Source organism: Mesoplodon mirus, assembly GCF_964341445.2.
Source record: "Mesoplodon mirus genome assembly, chromosome: 2".
Classification (NCBI taxonomy): Eukaryota; Metazoa; Chordata; class Mammalia; order Artiodactyla; family Ziphiidae; genus Mesoplodon; species Mesoplodon mirus.
The window spans coordinates 214,161,152-214,181,315 of NC_138977.1; the positions used below are offsets into that span (position 1 = coordinate 214,161,152).

The window sequence follows — 20,164 nt, forward strand, 5'->3', positions numbered from 1 at the left end:
CTACTAGGGAAAATCACACATCAAGCAGATAGGAACCTTGCCAGATTTATGGTCACCAACCTCAATGGACTGTCAACACTTCCAGCATCAAGATATACTTGTAGAATGGGTAAATATCTATGGAAGGAACTCTGGGGATTCTGAAATGTAAGGGCTGCATGCAGGTAGAGGAGCGAGCAAAAGAGGCAAAGAAGATCAATCAGTGCAGAAGAGAACCAGCTGAAAAAGTAACTTGGAAGTAAAGGAAAGAGAATTTCAACAAGGCTTCACTAACTGCCATTGTCTCTTTTGAGAAAAACTCTGTGTCAGGCTACTCTGTGGACCAACAGCCAACCAGTGGAGGGCCAGCTCTAGGGTCACATGCTCGCCCTGATCCAAAGACCAGGCTGGCTCATTTCCTTCGACAGGGGGTTGAGGAGTGGCAGTTTCAGTTAGAAAAGGTCACTGATCACAACAGACATGTGAAAGTATGAGGAAGCATCAAGAATCCCGAGGGCGGGCTTCCCTGGTGGTGCAGTGGTTGAGAGTCCACCTGCCGATGCAGGGGACACGGGTTCGTGCCCCGGTCCGGGAGGATCCCACATGCCGTGGAGCGGCTGGGCCCGTGAGCGATGGCCGCTGAGCCTGTGCGTCCGGAGCCTGTGCTCCGCAACGGGAGAGGCCACAACAGTGAGAGGCCCGTGTACCAAAAAAAAAAAAAAAAAAAAAGAATCCCGAGGGCTTGACAAGGCTGAAGAACAGGTTTGGTTGAAATAAGGAAATAGAAAAGGTAGAAGGATGGGAAGTTGCAGTCAGAAGGTAGGATACCAGCATCAAAGGGGTCAAAGGCCAGACAGGGATGGGTAATTACAAGGTCCAAAGTGTGACCATGGGAGTGGGGTATGAAGTGAAGTAGAGGTATCACTGGAGTATTAGAGTTCGTTGTGTCTGATCTCGCTGGCCACGTCATGAGCTCTCAAAAGACATTCATCTTTTCATTTATCTTTTGACCCATAATATAACACCTTGCATATAGTAGGCACACAATAAAGAAAGAATGGGGGGCTTCCCTGGTGGCGCAGTGGTTGAGAGTCCGCCTGCCGATGCAGGGGACACGGGTTCGTGCCCCGGTCCGGGAAGATCCCACATGCCACGGAGCGGCTGGGCCCGTGAGCCATGGCTGCTGGGCCTGCGCGTCCAGAGCCTGTGCTCCACAACGGGAGAGGCCACAACAGTGAGAGGCCCGTGTACCACACACAAAAAAAAAAAATTAGAAAGAAAGAATGAGAGAGGCATTTAAGCTAGCTACTTGGGATGCAATGGTCAGCAGAAGCAGACACAATACTAATAATCCTTATGGATTTTGCAGTCTTGTGGGGGAAGAGACAGGCTTTAATCAAATAATCAGACAAATGAATATAAAATTATAAATGGGAAAATGTGTTCTGAAGTTAACACAGCACCATGATAATGTATCATGGGAGAATCTGACCTTGTCTGGGGGAGAGAGGGAATCACGGGTAAATGATAGTTGAGTGAGATCTGAAGGATGAGTGGAAGTTAACCAGGTGAAGAGATGGGAGAAGAATGAATCAGAGAGAGGGAACAGTACATACACAGGTCAAGATGCCTAGAGGGCAGACAGTACAAGTGAGATCTCTCAGAGGTGATCTTGGAGAGGGAGGCAGGGGCCAGGTGATGATGTCGGCAACAGATGTTCTCCATCTTGCTGATAACCGTACCTCAATTTTGTTCAGATGCTAAGGAAAAGAATCATGATTGGTCCAAGCCAGCCCAGGAAATCTCATTTCCTTTTGGCCAACAATGTCATTGACATTGCCTCAAGGGCATCATTATAATCAGGACTGAATGGGTACTTAGAGCTCCTTGACAAAGGGACAGCAATGGGGTCATGAGGCCCAGAAAGCTGGCAACCTCTGCCGTGTCACACAGTTGGTGGCAGAGCAGGCCAAGAGCCCAGACCAACTGATCCCAGCCCAGGATTCAACACACTAGAGGGTACGAAAGGGCACATGTAAGCTTATAGTCAAGACAAATTCGAGTTTTGATTTCTGGTGGTCACATACTAGCTGAATGACTTTGAGCAAGTTCTTTTTTCTCTCTAAATTTCAATTTCCTCTTTTGGAAATTAAGGAATCCCAACACTTATCCTGCAAAATTGTTGGGATTAACTAAGATAGTATATGTAAAAGGAAAATTCCCAACAACTGTTAGGTCATGTAACATAAACCATTCAGCTGTGTTTTGGTTAAGAGGCATCAGAGCTAAAGAGCTGTTTCATGATACAGAAGCACAATTGGCAAAATCATGAAATAACTTACTTGATATTTCAAATGAACAGATGATTGCTCTTTTGCAATAGGTATTTCACTGATACCTTGTTTACAGGTCACTGGAGATGATAAAGGAAACTATACTTGCATTTCATAGGTATGTTTACTTTTTACAAGCTTCGTATTTGGTGTCTGCTTGCCAATTTTTTATTTTCTAGGTGTCATCTACAGTACAAATAACTCTCATAAGCACTTGTAAGATATAGTAAGCTTCTTCTTCAAGGACCTTTGTAATACTATTAGGAAAATATGACCAAAAAAGCCTAAAACAAGGTGGACTGGGTGGGTAGATGGCTGGTTGGATGCATGGATGGATGGATGGATGGATGGATGGGAAGTCCCTCTGTCTGTCCAACTGGTTTATCGATAGCCTTTCCAAAGGAATACAGTCTTAAAGAAATTTTCTCTCTTCCCTTTTTTGGTTGGGTCCCTGGATTATTACATTGGGCTGTCTGTAGCTTTATAGTTCTGAGTAAGTGGAGATCAACACACGAACTTTTCACGAACTCCTTAGAGCAATAACTTGTAATATCTGCTTAAAGACCAAATGTAAAGATACTAAAAACGATTTCCAGAGTAGTCAAAAGCTGGCCTTAAAGAAACATCCAAAGAAATACATTCCAAGAAATTATTTCTCCTAAATCAAGCAAAACCCATCCTGTGCAGGAGGTGAACAATAAAATAATCATTTCTGCATATCTGAAGTCCATCTAAGTTTGCTGAATAAAGGAACCAATAATACTTGTACCCTCCATAAGGTGCCAAAGGGAAAAGCAGAGAAATAACCTTTGTTGAATGCTTACCATAGGCTTTTTATGGTGAAATCTTACTTACTCTTTAAACAGATCCTGTGAGGTCAGTGTTCCACCCCATTTTTCAGATGAGGAAGCAGACTCAGAAAATTTAAATAACTAGCTAAAACCACTCAGTGAATACCTGGCAGAGCTGATTCAAGTCCAGTTACACTAGTGAAAACAAAGGTTAAAATTATGTGCTTTCACTTCTAAAGGTGCTACAAGAAGTTTAATTCATTTGCCACTTCCTCTTTCTCCAAAGAACAATTTAATATAAATGAAAATATACCTAAGGCCCTTTGGTGGTTAGAGATCACTGAGAATGACCATTCATGGTAGCCTGCTTATTTCTAAGAGTTGTTGATGGCTCTGCAGGGTGTTCAGGAGAGCCTGCCCGGTGCTACCCTGTTGACCACTCCATCATGGATAAATAAGCAGATCTTCCAGAGACCCCTGGCATGTGCAAATGTGTTAGAGAAGTCAGGTTTTATTTCCTCACCTGGCCCAAAGAAACCCATCCTAACTTCCCCAGGAGGACATTGGGAGGATATGGATGGGTGGGATGCAAAGGAATTGTTTCAATGGCAGTCATTGCAGGAGGTCAAGACTGGGCTGGCACTGTTTTCAATAAGAGTCATTGTGTTCATGGTCCAGAGTCTGGCAGGAATTTTTTATTTGTTTGCTTTTGTTTTGTTATTAGACACCTGGAATGCCCTAGGGCAGTTCTGTGCCAAACCACAAGAAGAATGAAAACCCAGGACTTCCCTTGGGTCACCAGCTTCCTTCAGCTTGGAGCAAGAGTAAAATCTTCCTGAAGATAGAAGTTTGGGAATTTCCCATTGGCTCACATTTCAGAAAAAGCTTGTACTTAATCCTCAGAGATCAGAGTGAGCCGGGGTGAGTTCAGGAGACACAAGGACAGGACACTTCGCTGAGAACCGAACCAGTGACCACCTGGCTTCCAGTAAGTACTGCTTGACGTGACTGGTCGGGGTTCTCAAGACTGTGCTGATCTGGAAGCTTAACTGAACAAAATCACTGTTATGGACTCTCTCTTCCTAACCTTCTTGGGCTGCACAGAGGGAAATAGGACCTCTTGGTATCACACTCATCAGATTTCATTACAATGAACAGGTTAAGCAATGAGACTGGATGTTGTCTCCTGAACAAGATCAAAGAGTTAAATCCGAAAGGCTGTTTTGTTTGGGGGCAATGACAAGAAATGAAAGCTAAACTCTGAACAGACTTAATTCTTTTTTCTCAGGTGAAAGGAAGAGCAAAGTAGTTCAGACACCAGCTCTCAAGTTAGGACGCTCTCTCTGCTTCTTTTTAGTTATGTGATCAAAGGCAAATTACTTAATCTTTCTGGTAACAGTTTCTTATCTGTAAAATGGATACTGTAAGAATAATGTAAACGTTATAGTATTGTTATATCTCATTGCTATGTTGAATCTCACTAGATTTCATATATGTAATATAGAATATTAAAACTTTGCTTACATTATATAAGCAAAATTTATATAATAGATTTCATATGTATGAATATAGTAGATTTCATATATATGTATACATAAACTGAATTTCCTAAAAATAATTTGAAATTGATATAGATCATATGCAATATATATTATGTGAAATCCAGAATATGTATACATATATATGAAATCCATTATATACATATATATATCTGAAATCTATTATACAGATTTTGTTTAGAAGTGCTTGGAATGTATTAAGTACTCGATACATGCTAGTCATTATGAAACAATCATAGAATCATAGACTATCCGAACTGGACATGACCCAACAAGTAACAGTTGTCGAGCACCTATAAAATGCTCTTCGGGGCTTCCCTGGTGGCACAGTGGTTGAGAGTCCGCCTGCCGATGCAGGGGACACGGGTTCATGCCCGGGTCCGGGAAGATCCCACATGCCGCGGAGCGGCTGGGCCCGTGAGCCATGGCCTCTGAGCCTGTGCGTCCGGAGCCTGTGCTCCGCAACGGGAGAGGCCACAACAGTGAGAGGCCCGCGTATCGCAAAAAAAAAAAAAAAAAAAAGCTCTTCGCCAGATTATTTCAAGTGATGCTGACAGCAATCCTATGAGGGTAGTGCTGTTATCACTTCCATTTTATAGATGAAGGAACACAGGTGTAGAGAGGTGCTATAATGTACCCAAGATCACATGTCATAACTGATGGAGATGAATCCGGATTCCAGAGTTAATACTCTAAAACTGCCATCTCATTTTACAGTGGGTAAAAAAATACCAGCATAAAAAAAAGCAGGAACAGTGGTCCCTACACGAGACTTTGGGGCCCTTCACAGACATTGGAAGGCCAGAAACATCCTCCAGAGCTCTCCTTGCCGTCCACGGTGCGCAGGGAGCACGGATGTGGGTGGGAGCGTGGAGCGGTGTGGGGCTCTGCACAAGTCACCTCACTTGTCCTCTCGCAAACGCAGTTTTCTGTGCGTAAAACGGGCTGTCTCCCAGGACAGTTCTGCGACACCAAAGCAGTCACGTGAGCAAACACATTTTACAAACTGTAAAGGCTTAACAAAGAATTATTCTATCAAGAAAAAAGAATGATTTGGGGCTTTTAAACAAAGAGAGCTTGCAGTAAAAACACTGCTTTAAAATACGTTCCCCTCAAAGCGGTGGGGGTGGGGGTGGGATGAATTGGGCGATTGGGATTGACATGTATCCACTGATGTGTATAAAATGGATGACTAATAAGGACCTGCTGTATAAAAAAATAAATTAAATTAAATTCAAAAAAGAAATGTTCCCCTCAGCTAGTCTCTCCTGCACAGTCCTACAATCTCACCTTTGAACTCCATCACTCACTAGGCTAAATGCCCCGTGGGAAAGGTGGTCAAGTCCCACATGCAGGGATGAGGGGAAAGGCGATGGGCTGAGAACCACTGGCCCCCAATGCTGCTTCAGGCAGTGAAATCCCTACAATTGGAAAGAACTGCAGGGATCTGAAGCAAAACCTCAGGGGTAAATTTTTTTTTAATGTCCATGGTTGGCAAATTTTTAGGTAGGTTCCATTCCTTTTCCTTGTCCAGAAATGCTCTTCCAGGGAACAGAAGGCTTTGATCTCAGTGGCCTGGTGCCTTCACCAAGTATTACAGCCCATTGCACAGAGCTAAGCATGCTTCTTACGCCAGGGGAGGGCTGAGGGCACCAGAGATTCAACATATGCCTTAAGATCCCCCAGGGACCTGTTTGTTACTTCACTTGTTATCTGTTTGTTATTTGTTCAAATAATCACTATCGTTATTATACAGAGATACCTCAACAGAGAAAACCATTTTTTAGTTAGAGAATGTGTGAGTTCTAGGTCCAGGAAAACCCCACTTGTCTTCAGAGGGTTCCCATGTGCCTTTCACAAATCACCAAAAGTATGCTTTGAGATCTTGCGGTCTTAACTTTAAGACTTTCATCTCTGTTTACTATATATATGTATACAAATAGTGTATGTATACATGCATATAGTATACTGTATGCACATGTGTATATATATATACACACACACACACTATAGTATAGTATATGTATATTGTATACTATATACAATATACATATATATTTCAGGAATTGCCTTGAGTCATTTATGCATGACATCATGCCAATTGGATGGTAAAGAGCCCTTTGCCTCTTCCCATTTCCTGGGACTTCCCTGCCCTAGCACTGCCCTGTTCAGTGTTTCCTCCTATTTTGAGAGTCTGATTCAAGGTAAAACTTGGTCACCAATACATTCCCGTTTCAAGGATCTCACCTGCCCTGTGGTCTCTTACCCTGTGGGATTCCTCTCCTCGCAGGGCCCCGTGTCAATCATGGGATTGCCAGCAGATCTGTGCAGGAAAGGACTTGACCTCTAGAGTCAGTTTGACCATGCCAGCCTCAGCCCCCAGTGCTGGGCAGCCCTGGGAACGGGGCACACAGGCAGGGGAGACAGTTTACGGATAGGGGTATGCCCTGGTCCTTGCTCTAAGGTTTCCCTCTGGAGAAAATGAGTTCCTGGCATGGAGGAGGGCTTATCTTGGGCTTCTTTTTGGCCAGAAATGCTTTCTCAGCTGCAGTTGGTCCATAGCATGCTGCCCTCTGCCCTGTTCTTGTCTCTGTTCCTTGACGGTGTTGCTATCCCCAGGGGCTCTCTTGTCAGAGCCACTTAGGAAGCAGGAGCAGAGAAAGTCCAGGGAAGATGCTCCTTTGGTCATCCTAGCAATGCCTCCACAGAAGGGCACTTGGTGAACACAGGCTGCTTGGGTGGGTCCTCATTATCATGGCTGCTATCAGCCTCAAGGGCAGAATGGGGAGAGGGGAGCTGATAAGCCATCTGACCAACGTTTGGGAGCACCATCCTGATGCTTGGTGATTGAGTGGCTAAGCATATACCGTTGTCTGGGGACTAACGCTTAACCCTTCTTTTTGACAGGTGAGAACAGACAGCCATAATGGAACCCAAACCTCAGAAGAGTTCAGGTACCCAAGGGGCATATTCTCAGAAGGAAAAAAGTCTATTGAAAATAATGATCAATTCCCGTCAAACTAACCGGGACACAGAAGATGGTTTTAGTAAGGATAACGGGGGACACTTCTGCGACAATTATTCTTGGTGTGGAGAATGTAGTGGAGGCTTTTAGATTCAGCTGATTGTTTTGTAAGAGCTCACTTATCTAGAAATTAGGCATTTTCTGATTTTCATGGACCAAATGTTCCATTTGTTGCTGGGAGATGGTACTAACAGCAAACTATATCCCAGAAAAGACTGGAGAATATTTCCTTAATTTTATATGAAATTCTCACTTGGAGAAACTGCCAAAATTGTTATCAGGGCTTATGATGAGGATAGGTCAAGGGGTATTATTCAGATGTTCCTGCTTCATGCTCATATGCCTCACTGTAGATGATTGGTCAGAAGTTTAGGATGAACTAACTTAAAAATCAAACTATCTGATTCAATTCCAAGATGAGTATTTTTGAATATTTATTCAAAGCACCTATTATTAGTAAGTCACCATGCTTCGTATTGCAGAGGATGTACAGGTTAATTAGGAATAGTCATTCTCTCAATGAGTTTGTAATTTAATTGGGATATTCAGATAAACACATTCCAGTAGCTGTATTGGGAAGTTAAGATAGGCACATATGATCAGGCTATGATAGGTAAGTGCAAAATTTGGTAGAGTCTGAAGGGAAAAAAAGCACTCGCGTCATTGTGGGAATCCAGAGAGGTTTTATGGAGAAGGCATATGAGCTGGCCCCTAAAGACTGTATAGGGTTTTAAAAGAGATTGGGAAAGAGAGCACATCTCAGCAGAAAGGGATGGTGTGACCGAAAGCAATGAAGTGGGTTCGAGGCAGGTTGTGTTCAAGGAGAATGTGGCTGTAAAATAGGAAGGACGGGGGGAGAACAGGAAAGTGGTGCTATATGGTGCCAGATATTGACCTCATGTAACCAGCAACCCTTGAAGCATTTCAAGCACGGAAGTGGTGCCATCAGATTTGCTTTTTGGATTGCTCATATTTTTAGAAAAATAGCTTTATTGTGGTGTAATTGACATACAGTCAACTGCACATATTTAAAATGAACAACTTGATAAGGTGGTGTGTATGTGCCTGGGAAACGATCACCACAGCGGGATAGTAATCACATGCATCAATCCCAAAAGTCTTCTTGTGCCTGTTTATAATCCTTCCCTCCAGCACCCAATCCCACTCCCCGCTGTTCTGCTTTCTGTCACTCTAAGTTCGTTTGCATTTACTAGAGTTCATATAAATGGAATCATACTGTATGAACTCTTGTCTGGTTTCTTTCACTCAACATAATTCTTTTGAGATTCATCTATGTTGTTACATATATCAAGAGTTTTTGGTTTAGATAGTCATTTGAATTTTTTTTAAATTAATTTATTTATTTATTTATTTTTGCTGTGTTGGGTCTTCGTTTCTGTGCGAGGGCTTTCTCTAGTTGTGGCGAGCGGGGGCCACTCTTCATCGCGGTGCGCTGGCCTCTCACTATCGCGGCCTCACTCGTTGCGGAGCACAGGCTCCAGACGCGCAGGCTCAGTAGTTGTGGCTCATGGGCCCAGTTGCTCCGCGGCATGTGGGATCCTCCCAGACCAGGACTCGAACCCGTGTCCCCTGCATTAGCAGGCAGATTCTCAACCACTGTGCCACCAGGGAAGCCCCATCAATTGAATTTTTATGTCTTAAATAGTCAGATAAAAATTTCACGTATTTATCCTTGCAGTTACCACTTCAGCATTCTTCATTCATTTGTATAAATTCAGATTTCCATCTGGCGTCATTTTTTCCACCTGAAGGATTTCCTTTAACATTTCTTCTGATGCAGGCCTCCTGGTGCTGAATTCTTTCAGCTTTTGTATGTCTGAAAATGTCTTGAAACTGCCTTCGTTTTTGAAAGATATGTTTGCTGCCTATAGAATTCTAAAATGATACTATTTTGCTTTCAGTACTTTAAATATGTTGTTCCACTGGGTTTTGATGTTGTTGTTGTTTTGCTTGCGTTCTTTCTGATGAGAAATCTAATGTCATCCTTATTTTTTCTTCTGTATGCATTATCTCTTTTTTCCCTCTGACAGTTTTTAAGGTTTTTCTTTATCACTGATTTTGAGCAATTTGGCTATGATGTTCCTTGTTATAGTTTTCTTCCTATATTTTGTGTTTGGGGTTCCTGACCTGCTGAGATTTCTGAGATAGTTTTCTTTAAATTTGTAAAATTTTCAGCATTATTTCGTCGAATATTTTTTTCTGTCTCCCTCCCCCACTTCAGGGAATCCAGTTACCTGAAACTTGAAATTGTCCCACAATGCACCAGTGCTCTTTTGTGTTTGGGGTTCTTTTTCACTCTCCATCTGTTTTCGTCCCATTAATCTCATCTAGTATTGTTGTTGTTTTTCTGAGACATTGTGGTTTTCACCTCTAGAAGTTCACTTTGGATCTTTCTTATAGCTTCTATATCTCTAACTTCTTGAATGTATAAAATACAGTTGGTAATAACTGTTTTAAGGAACTTCTCTGTTAATTCTAACATCTGTGTCAGTTCTAGGCCAGTTTTGAAGGATTGATGATTATCCCCATTATGTGTCATGCTCTCCTGTCTCTTTGCATGCCAGGTAACTTTTGATTGGTTGCCAAACCTTGCAAATTTTACCTTGTTGGGTGCTGGATATTTTTGTATTTCTATAAATCTTGAGCTTTTTTTCTGGGATGCAGTAAACTTCCTTGGAAACAATTTGATCCTTTTAAGACTTGCTCTTATGATTTGTTAGGTCTGGAGCAGTCCTCAGCCCAGAGCTAATTATTCCTCACTACTGTGGCGAGACTTTCCTGAGTATTCTACCCAGTGCTCCATCAATGATCATTTTTGCCAGTTTGGCTGGACGGAACTGGCACTTTTTGTGGCCCAGTGGAGCACTGGGCACTCTTCCCTCTAATTTTTTCTGATGGTTCATTCTCTGGCCTTGGGTAGTTTCCCCACACACGTATACTGATCAGTATTCTTGAATACTTGAGGGGGACCCTGTGGCTGTCTCTGGGATTCTCCCTCTGTGCAGCTCTTCCCTCTGTCCTATGAGCTCTAGCTGCCTTGATCTCCCTGAACTCTCAGCTCTTTTTCCTCTGCTCAGGGGTCCACCTGTGCCCACCTCAGTTCCCCTTTCCTGTGCTGTGGACTGGAAACTCTGCCAAGGAAATTGTAGGGCTCACCAAGTTTGTTTCCTATCTCTTAGGGATCCATGACTTTGATTGCCTATGACCAGTGTCCTGAAAACAACTAATTTATATATTTTGTATTTTTTGTGTGTTTCAGACAGGAGAGTAAATCCAGTTCCTGTTATTTCATCTTTGCCCGAAGTACAAAATTGGCCAGATTTGGCATTTACTCTCAGGGCTATCTATGTTGAGGATGGTTTTGAAGATGCCAAGAACAGAATTAGAGAGTCAATCTAGACAGTTACCAAAGCAGTACAGTGAAAAACGTATGCAGGCCTTGAATTCATGTGAATTTAATGTATTGAAATGTATGAAGGTCTTGAAGGCGGTGGTGATAGAACAGAGAGATAGGGGTGGATCTGGGAAGTGAAATGGACATGACTTGATGACTGACTGGACAGAAGGGTGATGGAAGGGTGAAAGTTTAAGAGGACTCTACGTGTTCTAGGAGGGGAGGCTAGATAGATGTTGGTGCCACCAAGTGATCTAGGGCACCTGAGAGAAATGGATGAGAGAAAGAAGTTTTTGGGAAATTGAGGTGATGTTCAGGGCCAAAAAAATGATCTATCCAAGGGTGAAAACCCTGAGATTTTGTCCTAGAAGTTCCCCTAGAGACTGTATTTTGCTGATCACATCCCTGGTATGGTGTTTGGCATGTTTCTCTGTTTTCTGTATTTCCTACAAATTGGACCTAGAGGGTTGATGAGATTGTTTCAGTGTTTTTTGGTCAAGGCTAATCCATGGATGATGTTGTCCATTGCTTTTAAAATAAATGCAAACTCTACCATGGTCTAGTGTCTACCAGGTGCTGCAGGGTTCATCTGCAGCCTCATCTGATACCACTCTTCCTCTCTTACTCCACTCTGTCTCCTACTGGGGAGACAGCCGCTCAGTAGCTCTAGGGAACTGCTCTGAAGACATAGGGGGAAACCAGCTTATGTATGACTTTTGGCTAGAAAATACATTCAGTCAAGAATACATCTCAGTAAAAGATTGCTGTTAGTCACAAAGAACAGATACCTCAAGTTCATGATTTTCGTGCTCATGTATGTACAGGAAGATGCAAGGATTTGGATTCATTAAAATTCTTCCTGAAATACCTCTATCTATGGGGACTGTTTTTCTAGATCACAGAGTGCTGCATCCTGTTTTTCATCCTGAATTCCTCTCAGGGTGCACTGTCGGTCAGGGACTGCAGTGGCTACGATGCTCTTTGCTTTCCTTTATTTTTCACCTCCATTTTACAAACGAGGAAACTGAAGTTTAGTGATTCAAGGTGTTCTGTAAGTATTTGTTCAGTAAATAAATCTGTGAATTTGTCCAAAGCCACACAACCATTAAATAAAGGAGTTAAAACTTTTTGCTTTTGTTTCCTTCTGGTTTTCTCTTTCCTTTTTTCTTCCTTGGTGGGAAGAATGGGGGGCAGCAGGCAGAGCTGCTGCAGAAGGCGGAGAGGCAGGGAAGGTGAGGACGGCTGTCTGAGAATGACTGGATACGAGCATAATGTCTCCATCAACTGTAGTACCTAATCTTCATTCTATTTTCACTTCATAAAGAAGTGCTCATTCTTTAGTAAAGGCTGTCTTTTTTTTTTTTTTAAGAAGATGTTGGGGGTAGGAGTTTTTAATTAATTTATTATTTTTTTAAATTTATTTTTGCTGTGTTGGGTCTTCATTTCTGTGCGAGGGCTTTCTCTAGTGGTGGCAAGTGGGGACCACTCTTCATCGCGGTGCGCGGGCCTCCCACCATCGCGGCCTCTCCTGTTGCGGAGCACAGGCTCCAGACGCGCAGGCTCAGTAGTCGTGGCTCATGGGCCTAGTTGCTCCGCGGCATGTGGGATCCTCCCAGACCAGGGCTCGAACCCGTGTCCCCTGCATTGGCAGGCAGATTCTCAACCACTGTGCCACCAGGGAAGCCCGTAAAGGCTGTCTTTTACCAAACCATGGATGAACTGGAACTATAACCTGGATGTAAAAGCAAAACCAAGGTTTTCTTTTTAAAATAAATTTTATTTTAGCAACATTAATTTTCTCTAGATAAGGAAAGTAGTACATATTTCTTGCAGGCCTTTTCAAAAATATAGAAAAAATCAAAACTGCCTATACATGTCAGTCCTTACAGAGAAACAATTAACATTTTGGAAATCTCCTATTTAACCACTTGGCCACCTTATTTTCAATAGCAGGTGGTTTTGCTTTTGTTTGGTAAGTCAAAGGTCAAGGCAGAATTATCTTGCTGCTGCGGCTGGTGCTTCAACAGGAAGGGAGACAAATCTTTGCTCACATCTAGAGAGCCAAGGGCATCCTCCAGAGACGGAGAGCCAGACAGGTGTGAGCTGAATTGAAGAGCTTCCAAATGTCATCTGAACAAAGGTCCCGACAGTGGATGAATAAGAATCACACGCTTGGCCCTGGGTTTTTTGTTCTCCTGGCCTATTATAGATGTTTTTTTCCATAACTGAATAATGTGAAGACCTTTCCAGCGGTAAACAGTGTTCTCCAATTGAAGTTCTTCTCAGAAATTTATAGGGAACAGACTGAGTCCTGTTCACTTTCTTTTATTAGGGAAACAATTTACATTATATTATGAAAATGAAGTCTGCAAACAAGATTACTTTATTAAATCACCACCTCCTCAGCTTTTCTTCTCTGCAGTAAGTATTCACAAAGATTTAACAGGCCTCCCACCAGCCTCATGAGCATTTTTTAAATCCTTTCTCTTCCTTTGAGATTTAACTGAGATGCAAAATGTTTCCATTTTTCAGACCTCTTGGAAAAAGCGGCTTTTCATCCTGTCAAAGAGTGGGGAAAAGGGCTTTAGTCTTTCCTATTACAAAGACCATCATCACCGAGGTTCTATTGAAATTGATCGGTGCGTATCCAATCAAGAAAATGTTTATAACAACAAATACTAATGTGTTGCCTGCAAAATAGAAAAAAGATTAGAAAATGTTAATTTGTGGAACTAAGGGTCCAACTGAAATAGGAATTCTGAATTAAGTTTTAGGCTGAACAAAGTATTTTCAATCAGTGATAAACCAGATCTAAACTTATTTTCTAAAACTATTGGACAATTTTCAAAGTATTGATCAAACAGATCTAAAGTTTTATTCAATTTGAAACTTAATAAAAACCATTTGTCAATTTCTTCCTAATTCTGTATTTGCATCTGTTTAATACTTTATATCTAACAGAAATTCCAGTGTAGAAGTCGGCATCAGTAACCATGAAAAAATGCAATCTGTACAGAAGATGTTTAAATGCCATCCTGAAGAAGTGATGACCATCAGGGCCACCAATAGGGAATACTTCCTCATTGGCTATGACAGGTAAGTAGTAAGATAACACAGGGTGTCTCCTGTATGCAAGATAAAAAACAAACAAATAAACAAAAACATTTTAAACCAGTATACAATAAACATGCCTTGAATAGAAACCCATGGCCACAACCTTAAACACCATCTTGGCAGTCTTTATTATGTGTTAAAATACCTTGACAAATCACAGTATTCATTTCCTAGGGCTGCCATAGCAATGTACCACAAACTGGGTGGCTTAGAACAACAGAAATTTGTTGTCTCACTGTCCTGGAGAGTACGAGTCTGAAATCAAGGTGTTGCAGGCCATGGTTCCTCTGAAGGTTCTAGAGAAGATCTGTTCCAGGCCTGTCTCCTAACTTCTGGTAGTTCCTTGACTTGTGGCAGCAAACCTCCAGTCTTTACATGGCAATCTCCCTATGTGCACGTCTCTACGTCCAAATTTCTCCTTTTTATAAAGACACTAGTCATATTGGATTGGGACGCCCTTCTCCAATCTGACCTCATCTTAACTAATTACATCTGCAACAACCTGACCTGACTTCCAAATAAGGTCACATTCTGAGGTCCTGAGGATTGGGATTTCAACACGTGAATTTAGCGGGGGGACACAATTCAACCCATAACTGTCACCATCACCGCAGATACATTTTATGTACAAGAAACCAATACACTAACATCTACGCAAGGTACATATATTAGGGAGTGGCTATGCCCGTCCCTGAAGGAGTCTTCAGTTTTTAAGAGGGGCTCCTGGTGCTAGCGAAGATGGCAAATGGATTCTTTGCGGCTGATTATCTGCTTGACAGAGAGGCTAAAGATGGAGAAGGCAGCTGTACAGAGGAGGTGGCAAATGCTCAAGCCAAAGTATCAATATGACGAGATTTGATCTGCTGCAGATCAATCCCCAGGCGAAAAACCTTTCTTTTCAATTGTCTTGGGAGTCAATTGAAAAGAAGATGTGATTTATATACATTTGTTCAAATACATCCTTCTTAAATACATGCACTCCCTAAAGGGAGGCACACCTAAATAGCTACACCAAATGGCGCTGACAGGTTAAGGGGCCACTTAAGAACACAAAAGAAATCCGTTTCAAAGTCAAAAGCTCCAAACCCTGTGATTATCCTGTTACTTTCCACTTTTCTTCCCATTTCTCTGAGCTTTGCTCACAGAGGTGGCATGAGGGTTAATTCTGGTGTGTTAGCATGGAGGTGGTAAGGATCCAAAGGGGGGCATTTAAGCTACTCAAGAAAAAGACCCTTATTTCCCTGGTACCTACCCCATTGCCTGTTCCAGTCTTAATAAAAGGATCCTCCTCCGGTTCAAAATGAGTGCAGACGCTGTTGTTGCCACATGCCAGCTGAAAGTTTATTCCTATCAACAGGGAGAAGACTAAAGACTGGGTCTCCTTCTTGTCATCACTCTGCCGGAATATAAAAGCAGCACACCAGAATACAGAGGTAACTCTGTTTCACTAATAAAGTAACAGGGCACCTGAACAAAGCCCTCTTGCACAAGGAAACAGTGTGAGCTGTTTTTTTTTTTTCCTCCTTAGCAACTGGCATTAATACAAGGAATAGAAAAAAATTCTTTTGTGTTTTGCAAGAGAGCTAAAATACAGACACTTCAGATTTTCACTATTGAAGTAGGAGGAGTGAAAGTTAACTGTGGCATTTTTTAATAGTAGCTGAAACTACAGTATTTTCCATCATTGTTATTCAAGGTACATAACAGCTACCTTTGGAATGACTAAGTCCAGGGTGGTTTCTAAAAAAATGCTTTTTACCTATCTTGTATTTTCAATATAAGGTTTCTTTGATGTAAGTGCCAGAAATTTTAAGTTGTTTATTTACTTCATAAGAACCTTTGCTAATTTACCTAAGTCCTTTCTTAGGACAGACCTTTATAAATGAAACTTTGGCCTCTAGGTATCATTTTGACATGGTTTCTAGGTTGTTCTATGTTTACAACAAAAGCAGAGGCCAAGGAGAAGGGAAAGCAAAGTGTGTCTACAAGTACTCAAGTGATCAGAGTGAAGGGGTTGGGTACAGAGAGACACAGCGTTGAAAAGACAGGTTGAGGGAAACTTAGAGCGTCTCTGAAGGCCAGGCCGGGAGTCCTCAAGGGTTTTGGAACAGGAGAGACACAAAATCAGCTCTTGTCTAAACGGGAGAATGCTGGCCAGCAGTATACATGTAAGTGGTCAAAGATTGGAAGCAGAGAGCCCCATGACTGGGCTGTTGCTTCATTCTAGACAAGAGATCAATCATGCCCTGATTCCAATATTCCTTTTTGATAAGCAGGAGAGACTCTCACTGGGTGATAGAAGGCCCTCTTCAGAACCCATCCATCTCCTTGGTCCTTACTGCACATCAGAGGCTGTCAGCACAACCACAACAAGAAAAAGTCTTCCAGACATGGTAATCAGACTTACCTCTCTTAGGACGCCCTCCCTGGGAGCCAGCTGATGCTTCAAAAGTCAATGTATTTGACATCTTCCTCAAAGCCTAATCCACCAAAGAATAATTCTTAGTCCTATGATCTGTCCTATATTTAGCCTGTTTCCCCTACCATGATGAGCCTTACTGCTTGCCCGGCCTACATCTAAATGTATTCATTCATTTTGGATGCTTTTTGATATGCATCCAGGTACATCGGGTATGTTGGGTGGAGATCCCCCCAGCTAAACAAAAGCCTGGATGGTAGCCTTTTCCTTCCTTTCACCAACAGGGCAAAGATGACTTCTGTAAAAAAAATTCCCCGAACACCACTTGACCATCTGTACTCCTGAGGCAAAGTCAGAGTTCTTATTATTTCCTATATTTACCCAAATCAGTCTTGCTTCTCCGTGTGTGTCTTCATTTCTAATGAAGTCCATTTGAGGAAAAAAAAATATAATACATTTGCCCCTTGAAAACGATTTGTAATTGTGCTTTCAGCTCTCTTGGATTTGCAATCTTCCCAATTTTAGATATTATTAATGAACAGGCTGAGTGTTTTTTTCTTTTGCCATGGATGCTATTTTGTCCCTTAGAGAGGTAACCACTGACTTTGCCTTTTCCCTGGGTACCAGGCACATCTTAATAGGTCACAGCCTCCTGTTTTATCTAGCTGGAAGCTCTCCAACTATTTTAAAAGCTTTATGTAGCATATCAAATGCACCAGGCCAAACACTTCATTTGGTATTTGTAGGAAAGGTGGTAGGAAATGGGGTTGAGAAAGATAACTCTTTTCAATAAATGCCTCTTGCTTTTCACTCCTGTACCCCTTCTCCCTAAAGATCATATTATTGGTCATTTTGCCTTTTCATACTATGTATTCCAATCCAGTGATTTTCCAATCAGCTTCAGTTAAGAGAACCACCTACCTTGTTGGGAGCTGTTGCTGTTTCTAAAATAAAATGGGAACGCTTCCTCATCCCAGACTCAGCATGACCTGGCTTCGTGAACTTGGAGCTAGAAAAACGGACACAACTTAAATACATCTTTTTTTCTTTTTTAATCACTTTCTTTCAAGGACTTCCTAGAGAACATTCAGGGGTTTTTCAAACCACCCCGCCCTTGCTCTAAGGCATTGTACTTGGAAGAATTGAATTGTACTTATAACAATTTTCCTGCCAGGCAAAGCAGCTACTTTGTACTGTCCTGTATCTGTTAGAGAGGGAAGCAGTAGTTGGTTGAACCTAGATCACCTTGAAGCCTACAATTCATACTATCACATGATCGATGCTACAAAATTGCATTGCTATGGAAACAGTAGAATTATATAAGCAGAACACAAAAGAGGAACACTGAGCAGAAAGGGAGAAGATGCAGTGCCTTGACCCTGGGCTAATTAGCTTCTCAGATGGCACTGAGTGAAAACTAGAAAAAGATGAGGGTGGAGGATTCAGTGGCAGAGCTTAGTGACTTAGAACACCACCCACCGGAGAGAATTACTTGTTCTGAGTTACAGGACCCAATAATAGAGAAAAGCCTGAAAGATGGGCTTATATTTTTATATCAGTGGTGACCCAGACTCAAGAAGCAAATTCAAGTTGTGTGGGCTTCTGGATGTAACCTTGGAAGATCCTTGGATGTTCTCAACCCAACTAATCTATTATGCCTTTTCCAGAAAACATGTGGTTTAATTCTGTCTCTTGCAAAGACAAGGAAAAAGCATTAATTCTGTCTTCATCTCTTTATTCAGCATTCAATGGAAAAAAGTTCTTTTTTAACGGAAAAAATTTCTTCAGGACTCAGAGAAGCTCATCTACCGCATGCCTTCTTGTCAGACACCACTCAAGATACAGAAGAAGAGAGTCATTATATTAATCCTCGAAGTATTCTTTTAGAGGTAACCCCTTCTGTTTACTAATCATTTATTCCTTCTACAAATATTTACTGAGCCCCTGCCAGGCACTGTTTCTGAGGCACTAGGCTGGTTTCAGAATCAGACACAGGTGATGTGGTCACAGTGTTGACACTTTAATAGGAACCAACCATGATATGAGACAGAAAGGGCTCCATGCTGAAGAGAGATGCTTGTAAAATGCTCGGAGGACATGAGGGGTGGTAGGCGGGGAAGCTGATTTCCAGACAGAGGCCAGGGAAAGTTCCATGGAATGACATTTGACCTTACATGATAGGCAAAATTTGGACTTGAGGGATTGACCTGGGGAGTCTTTCTGCATTCTGGGAAGAGATAATAATGAGCAGAAACAACAATACCCTTGGGTGATAAATTGTGTGGCATATACCAACCAGTCTATTGATCATTTGGAATTCCCTACTGAGTGCCTTCTGTGTGCGAATCCTGTGCTGTGCTAGGCATGGTGGCTGCCAGAAAGTACCTGATATCACGCCTGCCCTCAGTGCTCACAGTCTTACCAGTTACCACCTGACGATGCTCCACCAGAGGCATGGTCAAAGAGCTCTGGAAGCAAACAACAAGGTCGTACTGTATAGCACAGGGAACCATATTCAATATCCTGTGATATACCAAAATGGAAAAGAATATGAAAAAGAATGTGTGTGTGTGCGTGTGTGTATATATATATATATATATATATATATGTATACGCGCACACACACACATATATACATATATATTGGGTTGGCCAAAAAGTTCATTTGGGTTTTTCCATAACAGCTTATGGAAAACCCAAATGAAATTTTTGGCCAACCCAATATATATACATATATATATATATATATATATATATATATATATATATATATAGCTGAATCACTTTGCTGTACAGTAGAAATTAACACAACATTGTAAATCAACTGCACTTCAATAAAACAATACTTTTTTTTTAAAATAAAAGAGCTCTGGAAGCAATAGAAAAAAAGACATTTTCTGTCTCCACTGGAGTCAGGGAGGGCTTCAAGACACAAAATGGCATTTGACACATATATGATGAATAGTTCAGTTGAGCTCTAACCCAGTGTGAGTGGCATATTAAGGGAAAAAACCCCACAGCAACCAGAAAAAAGAGCCAGACCATAATGGGTCTTGAATGCCAAGTTGACTTCATGCGTGAGTGGCATATTAGGGGAAAAAACCCCACAGCAACCAGAAAAAAGAGCCAGACCATAATGGGTCTTGAATGCCAAGTTGACTTCATGCTGCAGGCAGGACAAGGGGCAGTGGTGGCTTCTCAGTTAGGAAGGGGCAAAACCGAATTATCTTCTAGTACTATTAACCCAGCAGCTATATTCAAGGTGGACAGTAGAGAGAAGAGAATGGAAATGGGAAGTAGGAAGACAAAACTGGGGGGAGGGGAGCAGCATTTCCCAAACTGGGTTTTTCTACAAGATGGTGACGTGTTCATACATAAGAAGCATTCTGAGGTTAAATAATTTCTGTAAACACCAAATCAAAGTAAGCTACACAAGCTTCTTCACTGAAGAATTCTCAGAGCCTTTTTAGTATGCAGTGGTGCATTATAAATAGCCAAGCAGGATACAACACACAGCATTCCCCAAGCT

The 20,164-nt window shown here is 41.9% G+C and overlaps 1 protein-coding gene across 4 annotated transcripts in view; it reads left to right on the forward strand.

The window, feature by feature from the left end:
* Positions 1-20,164, forward strand: part of PLEKHS1 (pleckstrin homology domain containing S1) — a 41,473-nt gene that overhangs the window by 12,934 nt on the left and 8,375 nt on the right. For 3 of the 4 annotated variants that reach the window (XM_082633716.1, XM_082633718.1, XM_082633719.1), the window contains exons 3-10: positions 3,828-4,091; positions 7,570-7,616; positions 13,435-13,523; positions 13,635-13,741; positions 14,064-14,198; positions 15,574-15,649; positions 16,493-16,609; positions 18,378-18,524. In XM_082633716.1, the coding sequence (XP_082489842.1) occupies positions 7,589-7,616; positions 13,435-13,523; positions 13,635-13,741; positions 14,064-14,198; positions 15,574-15,649; positions 16,493-16,609; positions 18,378-18,524 (699 nt within the window). In that variant the 5' untranslated portion in view covers positions 3,828-4,091; positions 7,570-7,588. Of the gene's footprint in view, positions 1-2,372; positions 2,431-3,827; positions 4,092-7,569; positions 7,617-13,434; positions 13,524-13,634; positions 13,742-14,063; positions 14,199-15,573; positions 15,650-16,492; positions 16,610-18,377; positions 18,525-20,164 lie in introns of those variants that run through there. The other variant, XM_082633717.1, reaches the window with a different exon arrangement.